Source organism: Bos indicus, chromosome 13, assembly GCF_029378745.1.
Source record: "Bos indicus isolate NIAB-ARS_2022 breed Sahiwal x Tharparkar chromosome 13, NIAB-ARS_B.indTharparkar_mat_pri_1.0, whole genome shotgun sequence".
Taxonomy (NCBI): domain Eukaryota; kingdom Metazoa; phylum Chordata; class Mammalia; order Artiodactyla; family Bovidae; genus Bos; species Bos indicus.
This window is the reverse complement of record NC_091772.1, coordinates 23519728-23532731: the sequence shown is the minus strand read 5'-3', so window position 1 is coordinate 23532731 and position 13004 is coordinate 23519728. Positions and strand designations below refer to the sequence as shown.

The following is a 13004-nucleotide window of genomic DNA, read 5'->3' as shown; positions in this document are numbered from 1 at the left end:
TCTAGCTCCTTTAAAAAGTCAAGTGAGTCAAATAAGCCATTGATCTGGAGTTAATGGGGCCTTAGTAAGAAATTACAATCAGCTGGAAAGATGGCACACTTATACAAGGCTCAAGCATAAAAAAAACAGCTTCAAAATATGGAAAGGAAAAGTCAAAAAGTGGAGATGAGAGAAAAAAGAAGGTGGGAAAAAACAAAGACTGGTATGGCCTTGGAAGATAATAAGTAGCATAAGATATAAAGCAATTTTTAAAACCCCAATTTTAGTGACTTTCAGTTTCATAGTTATACCTACTCAACAGCTGAGACTAGGCTGAATGGAAGAAGCCAGACCTACAGAGAGGGTCTGGAGGGCTCTTGGGATGAAACAATAAATTACTTGGAATCAGCTTTTTACAAAATATGCTTTTTGTATCTAGAAATGTTCCCATTCATTTCCACTTGCTTTAGGGGCTTCCCTGGCAATCCAGGTTAAGTTTAAGATTCCTTGTTTCCAACATAGGGGATGTGGATTCAATCCCTGGTCAGGGAACTAAAATTCCACATGCCATGTGGCACAGCCCCCAAAAAAACACCCAAACAAAAAATACATTTCCACTTGCTTTATATAATATTGCAACCACAATTGTAGTTTCACTCTACCTACAATCTGCAAAAACAAAACAATCTTACATGGATTTTAATATGTTTAAAAGATTTTATTAAACTTTGAACCTTCAAACTTCATTGGCATTTGTTATTGCTTCAGGCCCCTAGGAGCTTCAGGCTAACAGAGGAGGCTAAACAGTAAAGGATCAGCTGTGCCCTAGTGGAATTCTCTATGAGAACACACAAAGGAGAGAGGAGATAGAAACGAAATACTGAATGGTTAGAAAGTGTACAGGACGTTTTCATACGAGGGCTCCCTGGTCAGCAGTTCTTGGTGTGACTCCTTCTGAGTGGTTCCTTGAAGTTACCCTCGGGCCTCCACTGTCCACTTTTATTCCTGAGGACGAGCTGCCCCAACAGTGCTAATAATTGCATAATATGCCACTGAGCAAATATGCTATAGTTTACTTAACCATCCCCCCAACTTGGGACACTTAATTGTTTTGTGGGTTTGGGGCTTTGCATTATTAAGTACAGTGCTTTAAGATTATGTAGCCCGCCAGGCTCCTCCGTCCATGGGATTCTCCAGGCAAGAATACTGGAGCGGATTACCATTTCCTTCTCCAGGGGATCTTCCTGACCCAGGGATCGAACCTGGGTCTCCCGCATTGAAGGCAGACGCTTTAACCTCTGAGCCACCAGGAAAGCCCATTTAACCATTGCTACATACCAACTGATCCAAACTCAGCGACTTAAAGCATCATTTTCTCTCTCACACTTTCTGTGGGTCAGAAATCCATGAGCAGTCTAGCTGGGTGGTTCAGGCTTGGAATTTCTCGTGAAATTGCTACTACACTGTCTGTGGAGGCTGTAGTCATCTCTGAAGGCACAATTGGCGGAGGATCTGCTTCCAAGCTCACTCACATCGTTCTAGAAAGCTCCATTTCTTGCTGGCTGTCAAAGACCTCACAACACAGGCCTTTCCATGGGCTATCTGAGGGTCCTCATGTCATAGCAGTGGCTTCCCTCCAAGCAAGTGATGAGAGACCCCCAAAACAGAATCATAGTAAAGGCTTGTAAAGCTGGTCACCCATGCTCAGAAGTGGCAGACCATTGTTTCTGCTGCAGTCTAGTGGTAACACAGATCATTCCTGGTGTGATATGGGAGGGACTGTACCAGGGTGAGAATGCCAGGATGTGGGATATTTGAGGGGATTCTTGGAGTCTAGCTACCATGGATCCTATATTCATACATACATATTCCACACATTAGACAAACATACACATTCATATGTGTGTGCATGCATGTGTGTATTTACTTAAGACAGAGGCTCTGAGGTGGTGGTCCTGAGAAGAAGAATGGTGGCTTTTTAAAATTAATTTCTTTATTTTAATTGGAAGATAATTATTATACAATATTGTGATGGTTTTTGCCATACATAACAGGCAAATAGGTGTAGGTATACATGTGTACCTATGTGAGCAGACCATAGGTATACATGTGTTCCCCCAATGCTGAATGCCCCCTCCCACCTCCCTTCCCACCCTATCCCTCTAGGTTGTCCCAGAGCACAGGCTTTAGCTGCCCTGCTTCAGAGGTTCTTGGTATTTTTGGATTAAGCCACAAGAAACTGCTGTTTTTGTTAAGTCAAGACCAATCAAATATAGGTAATCTCATATAGGTCAAGGTAATAAGCACTGCAATACTGTTTTCCAAAGGGGATTATCAATACAGGGCCCCACTGACAATGTGCAAGTCTGATAGTTTGGCCACTTATAAAGTATATTTCAGCCCTTACATTAGTAAGTGGTTGCTTGAAGTTGACTCATTATTTATTTCTCCCCAAATAGTACATTTAGTTCCATATTCCTTAACTTACTACATATCACCATTCAGCTATAATGATTAATTTAAGCATATTAAGTGACTTTTTGAGGCCACAGCATCACCACTTCATTGCCTTTTAACAAAAAAACACAGAGCACAGCACAGGAATTCTAAGTCAGTACTGTCAGATGGGAACATGAGCCACATATTTAAAATTTTCTAGTAGCCACACTTAAAAAGTAAAAAGAAATAGGTGAGATTAATTTTAATCATGGGATAGAGACACAGACGTAGAGAACAGATTTGTGGACACAGGCGGGGGTCGGGGGAAGGAGAGCATGGGACTAATCAAGAGTGTAGCAATGACATATATACACCATCGTGTGTGAAACAGATAGCTAGTGGGAAGCTGCTGTGTAGCACAGGAAGCTCAGCTTGGTGTCTGTGATGACCTAGCGGGGTGGGATGGGGGGTGATGGGAGGGAGACTCAAGAGGTAGGGGATATATGCATTGTTTTTGTTGTATAGTTGCTAAGTCCTATCCAACTCTTTGTGACCCCATGGAGTGTAGCCAACCAGGCTTCTCTGTCCATGGGATTTCCCAGGCAAGAACACTGGAGTGGGTTGATATTTCCTTTTCCAGGGGATCTTCCAGACCCAGGGATCAAATCTGCATCTCCTGCATTGGCAGGCAGATTTACCACTGAGACACCTGGGAAGCCTGCATATAAGTATACTTATAGCTGATTCACATTGTTGTACAGCAGAAACTAATAAGACATTGTAAAGCTGCTGCTGCTAAGTCACTTCAGTCGTGTCCGACTCTGTGCGACCCCATAGATGGCAGCCCACCAGGCTCTGCCATCCCTGGGATTCTCCAGGCAAGAACACTGGAGTGGGTTGCCATTTCCTTCTCCAATGCATGAAAGTGAAAAGTGAAAGTGAAGTCGCTCAGTTGTGTCTGACTCTTCGCGACCCCATGGACTGAAGCCTACCAGGCTCCTCCGTCCATGGGATTTTCCAGGCAAGACTACTGGAGTGGGGTGCCATTGCCTTCTCCATGTAAAGCAGTTATCCTCTAATTTAAAAATAAATGTAAACTAAGTTTTAAATAATCAAATTGTTTAACACAATATATCTAAAATACTATAATTTCAACATGTAATCAATATTTAAAAGTTTTAAAACTCTTTTCTTCACATCAAGTCTTGGATATCCAGTGTATATTTTGCACTTACAGCGTGTCTCAATTTAGCTGCTAAATTTTTATTGGAAATGCTCAATCTCCAGTATTTAGATTCCAAAAAGTTTACAGTTGAAAAAGTAGATTCACATATGAACGTTGTTCCAGTCATGCCTAAAGTTTTCCTAATTACCAGGCACTTGTTTATCCATTCCATATACATTAGCTTACATCTGCTAACCCCAAATTCCCACTCCATCCCTTTCCCAACCTTCTCCCTCTTAGCAACCATAAGTCTGTTCTCCTTGTCCCTGAATCTATTTCTATTCCATAGATAGGTGAATTTATCTATTTCATAGACAGGTGTTTTGCCTATGATCTAAGAGTTTCATTTGTGTCATATTTTAGATTTCACATATAAGTGATATCCTATCGTATTTGTCTTTCTTTTTCTAACTTACTTCACTTAATAATCTCTAGGTCCATCCATGTTATTGCAAATGGCATTTCATTCATTTTGATGGCTGAGTCGTATTCCATACATGTACTACATCTTCTTTATCAATTCATCTGTCAATGGTCATTTGTTTCCGTGTCTTGGCTATTGTGAATAATGCTGCTATGAATGTAGGGGTACATGAATCATTCTGAATTAGAGTTCTGTCTGGGTATACGTCCAGGAAGGGAACTGCGGGATCATTCAGCAACTCTATTTTTAGCTTTCTGAGGAACCTCCATGCTGTTTCCCATAGTGGCTGTACCAACTTACATTCATACCAGCAGTATAGCAGGGTTCCCTCTTCTCCATACCCTCTCAAGCATTTTGTTATTTGTGACTTTTTGATAATCGCCATTCTGACTCATGTGAGGTAGTACCTCATTGTCATTTTGACTTGCATTCTCTAAAAATTAGTGATATTGAGCATCTTTTTTTATGTGCCTATTAGACATTTGTATTTCTTCTGCGGAGAAATAAGACATTGAGGTCTTCTGCCCATGTTTTGATTGGTTGTTTTTGTTGTTGTTGAGTTATAGTTGTACATGAGCTGTTTGTTTTGGAAATTAAGCCCTTGTGAGTCACATTGTTTGCAAATATTTTCTTCCATTCTATAAGTTGTCTTTTCATTTGGTCTGTGGTTTCCTTTGCTGTGCGAAAGCTTGTAAGTTTGATTAGGTCCCATTTGTTTGTTTTTGCTTTTATTTCTATTGCCTCGGGAGACTGAGTGAAGAAAACATTGGTGCAATTTATATCAGAGCATGTTTGCCTATGATCTCGTCTAGGAGTTTCATGGTGTCATGTCTTAATGTTTGTCTTTAAGCCATTTTGAGTTTATTTTTGTGTATGCTGAGAGGGTATATTCTAACTTCACTGATTTACATGTGGCTGTCCAACTTTCCTAACACCACTTGCTGAAGAGACTTTTTCTCATTGTATATTCTTGCCTCCTTTGTCAAAGATTAATTGATTGTAGGTGTGTGTGTTTATCACTATCAATGTCACTTTTTCCTTTTATATCTATGCCCAACAGAGTTCAGAGGTTATCTGGATATAACAAAGTTTGTAAAAACAAAGTAAAGATTCCCCTTTCTACCACAGTACAAAAACATAACTCACAATTTGTCTTTCACTTGAGCCAAAGTAAAATCACCCAATATATTATTCATATTAAGATAATATTGTACCTTTTTGTTCCATATTTGGTCAGCTCTTTGGATGACCTCTATGCTCACTGTATCAATTCTTCCATCTTAGATCATAAAGTCTTAGAGGTGAGATGTTAGCCAACTTATTTGACCTTGTACAGTAACAAAAGCATGGTAACATACACATAAATGCCTCAAACACTTTTTGATAATTACAATGATGATGATGATGGAGATAAAGAAACTGCTTGCTAGCTTTATATATAAAGTTGTAGTTCTCAGTGACTTGGGGATCTGAGAGTACAGAATTATATTTTATTGTTCCAAATTCTGAATTCCAAAAAAATGCAAAGAAAGCTTAGAAGATTTTATTAATCAAAAGTCTGTACTTTAAAAATCACAAGAAATAAAAATACACACATATAATTTTTTACCAGCATACAAACTAACCCTAAAAAAGACTAACAAATTAGATAACCACTGAGTAAAAGTTACAATTAAAAATGTTATTTTAGGGCTTCCCTGTTGGCTCAATGGTGAAGAATCCACTTGCCAAAGCAGGAGACACGGGTTCAATCACTGGTACAGGAAGATCCCACATGCTGCCAAGCAACTAAGCTTGTGCATCACAACTACTGAGCCTGTGCTCTGGAGTCTAGGAGCTGCAACTGCTGAAGCTTGTGCTCCACAACAAGAGAAACCACCAAAATGAGACACCCACACACTGCAGCTAGAGAATACTTCTGCTCTCCACAACTAGGGGAAAGCCGTGCTACAATAAAGACCCAGCATAGCCAAAAATGAAGTAAATAATAAATAAATAAACTTATTTTTTAAAATGTTACGTTAACACATTTGGTGCCTATGTCCAAAGAACACAGAAGAGACATTTATTTTCACTTTCATCTTTTTTTACCAACACCTAAATAAGGAGAAAAGTATTGGGAGAAATAAATGTTAGGATCAAAATTGGTATAATATATAATACATATAATCTCATATACATCATTTTCCTCTAAGCTTATGTGTTCCTCAACCCCTCTAAGATAAAATAAGTTATAAAAAGATGGCACAGAAACCAACTTATTATCTACAGGTATCACTGAAGTCTTTAAGGCTTTTAACACAGAATTACCATCCTCTTGTCCTCTGCTCCCCCTCCTTCCTTACTCTAAGACCTACAGTACAGAATTCCTAATTATCTCAGATATTTGTCACTAACATGTAGATTTTTTTAAATTAATTACTGCAACCTAAGCCTGTTCCACACAATGTAGACTACTGGTATTTATATATGGGTGGCTTGAGTGGCACAAGAAGAATATATGCAAAAATTCTGATTTTTAGAATTATTTTTTCTTTTTATCGTTTCATCATCCTAAATGACACAGAAAAGAATCAGGCTAGCCAGCTCTGTCTGGATTCCTCCCTTACATTATCTACTTGGTGAACAAGACACAGTCTACTCGCTGTTTCTGTGGAATCCTAATCAGCTGAGCCCGCTAAGCACTGCTCATCTGGGGCTGCAGCCATCCCCTCTCCTGACCACTACCAAGCAGGGAGGGACGTCTCTCTTTTGATTTAGGTCCTAAGGAGATAAATCAGGTCCCTGGGAGACAGCATAGTCACACATGTGGAACCAGTCATCGGGAATTAAGAACAGAAGTATCCGGCGAGACTTGCAGATACTGCAAGGAGCTTAAGAAGAAGAGTGATGAGCTTTCATACACTTGCCTTTCTCACATTATAAAAAGGAAGAATCTCTGAAGGCTTCTGAGTAATGGCCAAACAGCTCTGCCATAAACTGCCGTCTGACCAGAATAAATCCTTTAACCTCTCTATTTCAGTTTCCTCATCTGTAATAGGGTGATTGTGTTAATAATTAAAATGTTTTAGGACACTTAATCCAACCTATTCCACTTTGCCAGGACTGAGAACTTGCTAAGGTTTACTGAGAGACAGCAAAGGTTTATAGGAAACAAAGTTTACAAGAGACAGTGTTTTTAGCTAAAGCTCCTAAACAAACACTTAAAATTTATTTCTTTTTAGGCCAAACATGGAACAGCATTCCTCCAAAACACCTACATGGCTTTTTCTTCCTCAGGCTGCCACCAGGCCACTGCTCCCACCTCAGTCCCCTAGTGCTGTGATGGCTGCCACACACTCCACCCAGGTCACCACGGAGCTTCTGTGTCACCCACAGGTGCAAGGCTAGAGCCAGGCTGCCAGGCAGAGTGGGGAGGGAGGGAAGGCCTGGGCCCTCCCGGTGGGAGCACTAAGGCAGCAGAGCCCACCGTTCCTCTGGCCTCACCCCTTGTAGTTCCAAAAACAAGACTAGTGCTTGAAAATAATGAGAGACTGGACACTAGTTAGGTAAATATGCAGCCAGAATAATTCTGCTGAGGGGGAGACTGTAGCACAATAGAGGAGGACCAACAATCAGTCTGAGCCTTTCTTAAGGAACCCAAAACAGAAAGAGGTAGTTTATTTATCTTCAAAGAGGTGTGTATTATCAAGTGTGTTCAGTAACTGGTGACTCTATCATGGAAATTTACTGAGACAATTTGCTCAGAGTTGCAAATCGTCTCATTAAATTTCCATGATAGAGTCTACGACCACCATTTCTGATGGTTAGCCTCCAATTTCCTCTGGTTATCTGTACAATGCCTTAAAATCTATATGTACAAGTAGCTTCTAGAAATTGTATTTTTCAAATAAGGAAACATCAGATGATGCCCACTGACTTTCCTCTTCTAGTAATTGTGTGTTTACTTTATTTTTGTTTCCTACATGCAAAACATTTTCCTTCTATTGCCCTTAAAGGTCATTTCTTTTGTATCTCCTCTAAGGTTTATATTTCTTAAACTACCTAATCAAACAATTTACCACTAGTTCCCAGAAGAAAACGCTGAATGAATCCCTTCCATCTCAATATATTCCATTTTTAGGAGATCATCAAGAAAGAAATCAGGTCATTTGAAGGTAAATCTTCTCTTTTCACTGATATTCAGGATGTGAATATTGACTTACTGCTTACTAGATAACAATTCCCTTTCCTTCTGAGAAATCTATTCAGTAATCCCTTCTGGGAGCTTCTGGGTCCCAAGCCCCTAATGACTGTGAAATATTGAAATTACACTGGGAATTCCATGTGGGAGCCAGATTATAGCAAGAAATTGGAACGGAATCCCTTAGACAGAGCCTATTTATAAACTATAATCATTTACCCTCAGATTCAACAAAAGGGAGATATGGAAAGGTTATCTATGGGCACCCGCCTGACAGAGTATCTGCACAGTTGTCCTCAAAGTTCTTTCGTATCACCCTTTAAAATACTCATGTTACGATCTATAAAGTCCTCTGACATTAAAAAAAAAAAAAAAAGACTAAATATACTCATGTAGTTTCCCCATGATAACCAGCTTCTAATTTAAAACACTGCCTTAGTTTTCTCAATCAACATGTATTAAGCAATAGTCCTAAGGTGAACCTACTTGGAAAACCAAAATTCAGATATTAAGGAAATAATTTTATTGTACCAATTCTGAATCATTCTAAGCATGACAAATAGTTTTCTCTCTTGATTTATTTTTACATCATTTTATTGTCTCCAGTAGTGTCATCATTTAAAAACCAAATTAAACATAACTATGGGACAGCCACTTCCTGTTTCTGTTTCGAATTTCTTCTTCAATACTCTTTCAAGAAGTACGCAGTCAAACTGTATGGTACGGGGTTGACATATGGCTTTGGAGTCAGACAGATTTAGATTCCAATTTTGGCTCAACCATTAACGTAACTTCAGGCATCGTCTACATTCCACTCTCTTCCTCTGTTTAACAGGGAGAGTAATACCTGCCCTAAGTGTATCTGCAGCCAAAATGAGATAATATCCTGATGCATACTGCGCAGAGCCAGGCACATAGTAATTACTCAATAAACAGTAGTCATTATTTTATACATGCATGCACATTGAAAAATCTAGAAAATGAATTTAAAATATTCATTCTATAACCCTAGTAACACAAACATGTACTCACTTGTAATTTATATCCACATAGGATTTTATTTTTATATCATTATGGCTCAGCTGGTAAAGAATCTGTCTGCAAGGCAGGAGACCTGGCTTTGATTCCTGGGGTGGGAAGATCCTCTGGAGAAAGGAAAGGCTAGCCACTCCAGTATCCTGGCCTGGAGAATTCCATGGACTGTGCAGACACGACTGAGTGACTTTCATACGTACACATAATTGTAATATAATTTTCTAATTTTTCACATTATAATCACTTTTTCATGTTATCATGCAGGATTCATAACTGTTGAATGAGATTCCATTAAGTAAACTTCTATAATTTAACCCCTAAATTTCTACCAAATATTTGAGGGGTTTTGATGTTACAAATAACACTACAATAACATTTGCATAAATGCAGCTTCTTCATTCTGTGGGATTCTATCCTTAGGATGAATTCTCAAAGTAGGCTTTCTACAGTAACCATAAACTCTTTTATGGCTTAGATTTGCATGATATGAATTTGCATTTACAAATTCATACAATTTCTAGTGCCTTTGTCAATAGAAACATCATTGTGCCCTCTCAAATCTTCAGTTTTAATAATATTAAATGTATTGAATATTTACCATGTACTGGCCTATCTCATCAATCTCACAACAAATGTGGAAGTAGTACAACCTTTCTTACAGATGAGGAAGTTAAGTTTCAGACAGTTTAAAAGCCATGTCCAAGGTCACACAGCAACTAAAGACTGGAACTTGGACTCAAACTCAGATTCTAGCTAAGGCCACAGTGCTCTTAACCACTTGGTTTTTTTTCTGCTTTACTTTCACTGATGTTTTATTATGCAGTTCTTTGACTACTAGCAAAGTTTTCATTTTAACATGTTTAAAACTGTTATTCTCTTATTGTGTTATTTGCATATTATTTAGCAACTTCTGTAAAGTGGTGGGGGCAATTTTGTTCACTGTGTACTTTTTAGCAATCAAGTGTATCGGCACAACCTTCACACAAGAGGCCCAGGTCCCTTCTTGATGGCCTCACTGAGCTCAGTTTGTAAGAAAAGGTGCTCCTTCTCTTTCTCCTTCTTCCTGCCAATCTTGGGCTGAATACAAATATATTCTAGAAAGCTACCATGCCCACATCTTTTCAACATTATTCACTCATAAAACATGGCTCTTGGCTACCCTGGAATACCCTACCATAAGTGAGAGTTACGACCCAATGTCCCCTGGGGAGTAACAAACTCTAATAATTTTGTAACAGAACCAATTTACTAACGTCTTTGAATCAATCAATATCTCATTCTCCCCATGTCCCCCTTCTTCCCACTCTGTCTTCAAATGTCTCTTTTGCTAACTAAGATAAAGACTGACATGTATAGGCTTTTGTTTTTTTTTTTATGAATTTGTGATCCAAACAATTTGGCCTTCATTCAAAACTTATCTCCCATAATGTATAGATACAACATTAAGACCTCTTATCTATGGTTTACTAGTAAGCAAAACCAGGTTTACCTAATTAATGTAAACTTTAATAATCCTATTTTATAATAAGGGCCATTACCTGCATTATGTCTTGCAATATAGCCAAGTGCCCAGGCTGCAGCCTCTTTGACTCCAGGATCAAAATCTTCCAAGCAAATCACCAGTGTGTCCAGCGCTCCACAATCAACTATTGCCTGAGCTAGCTGGGGAGAATGTTTACCAACCGCTCGTAATACAAAGGCAGCTGCTTTCTTGTAAAAACGCTACAAGCATAAAGAGATAAAACTCAGTATGAATCAAGCTAAAAGTTAAAATAGACCAAAACAAACATAAAAAAATGACACTGATATTAAAAAAAAAAAAAGCTCAGCAGTTTTTAAATACAAAAGATGAAAAACATCCTGCAAAATCATTTTGATTTTTTGAGGCTTCCGCATTGCTTTTGTTCATTAACTGAACTGAAACGGTGTACATCTTTAACTTCATTTCAAATGTTTTACTCTGAAACATGCATTTGGAAACTGCATAAAATAAAATGTAAGCATTGTATTTCCTACAGATTCATAAAATAATGGGAGTTTATGTTTGTGCATTACAGTGAAAGGTACTGTTTGTCCTGTGGGAACTCCTAGATTGTTAGCACGTGCAACCAAACTGTCACCTGACAAACTCATTTCCTTTACTTGCCCTCAGTCTCTAAGCGTGACCTCAACTAACCTTTCTGGTGTCTCGTGTTATCCTGAAATAACAGCTATGCTCTGAGGTGCACTTAGCAATCATCAGATAAAGTTTCTATTTCTTCACAGTGTATACAAAAAAAGCAACTAAGGTGACTACAGCAACTGTTCTGAAAGCATTCTATTTACATAGGCTAAAATATTAAAAATCAATAAAAAATTATGTGAGAGAGAAAATACAAAAGGTATATTTTAACAGAATATATTTTAAAAATTAGGATATGTTGAAAAGATAAGGAATCTACTGTTAGTAACAATGTTTTGATTTGATATATTTCTTTAGTTTCTTAAATGTCAACATAGACATTAAAATATTTGTTACAAAGTCTAATTTTACAAGTCCATAACCAAATATCTACTAAATCATTACAAAAATTAGAAGAGTTTTAAAGTAGCTTTCCATAGATTATTTTCTCATGATTGTGGAAAAATAATAGTGATACATTTCTTGTCATTACCATAAGCTGATTTGAATGTATATTGCAGAATTTTCAAATTCACACTTTACTGAGCACCATTTAGCATTAACTAACAGTGCCTAGAATTCATACTCTCACTCCCTCTTCCTCTTAACTTCTGCTTCTCCAAATCCATAACTCTCTTCTCTCCTGGAATGCCTCACCAAAAGAACTGCCAGAAAAGAAAAGGGAAGAGAAAGAAGAAAGGATGGAAGGAAGGAACGAAAGTAAACCTGGAGGGAAAAGGAAGGAAAAACCAAACCAGAGGACTTTGTACGCATAGAGAAGAGATTAAATCTCACATGAGAAATGGGTTAAAGGCCTGGAAGGGGAAGGAGACAGAAGCCTGTGAAGATGCTTCCTAGTCTCACTTTCTCCTCACGTGTGCCCTGTTGCTTTAACTAATGGGCACTCATTCATACTTAGAAAACCTCAGAGAACCTTCTATGTGAGATATCAAACACAGACCTTGCCCTCAGAGAAGCAGCTAAGAGTCCAAGCATTTGATGATAGAAAGAATGCCTACAAGAAAAATACAATTTAACTCCTCCTAGAGATAAAAGTCATTAGCAAATGACTCTCCAATCTTTAAAAAAAAAAAAAAAAGCACATTTTAAAGCAATTAGAATTTTATTTCGTTAAAAAAATTTGGCCACTTTAAAGTGTACAATTCAGTGACATTTAGTGCATTCACAATGTTGTGCAACCATACCTATCCAGTTCCAGAATATTTTCATTCCTCCAACAAGAAATCCTCTACATTAAGTAGCCACTTCTCACTCCCCTCTTCCCCCAGCTCCTGGTAATCATTAATCTGTGTCCATCTCTGTGGATATGCATTTTCTGGATACTTCATATAAATAAATGGAATCATACAATATGTAGCCTTGTCTGGCTTCTTCCTCTTAATATAACTTTTTCAAGGTTCATCCATGTTGTAGAATGTACCAGTACTTCATCCCTTTTTAGAACTGATAATACTCCATTGTATGGATATATAACATTTACTTTATCTAGTCATTCTTTTGGCTATTGCAAATAATGCTGCTATGAACGTTTGCATTC

At 38.1% G+C, this 13004-nt stretch overlaps 1 protein-coding gene across 3 annotated transcripts in view; it reads right to left on the bottom strand.

Annotated features, from left to right (window-relative positions):
- SPAG6 (sperm associated antigen 6) overlaps positions 1-13004 on the bottom strand; it is a 64717-nt gene that overhangs the window by 38226 nt on the left and 13487 nt on the right. For all 3 annotated transcript variants that reach the window (XM_070800818.1, XM_070800816.1, XM_070800817.1), the window contains one exon: positions 10824-11007. In XM_070800818.1, the coding sequence (XP_070656919.1) occupies positions 10824-11007 (184 nt within the window). The remainder of the gene's footprint in view (positions 1-10823; positions 11008-13004) is intronic.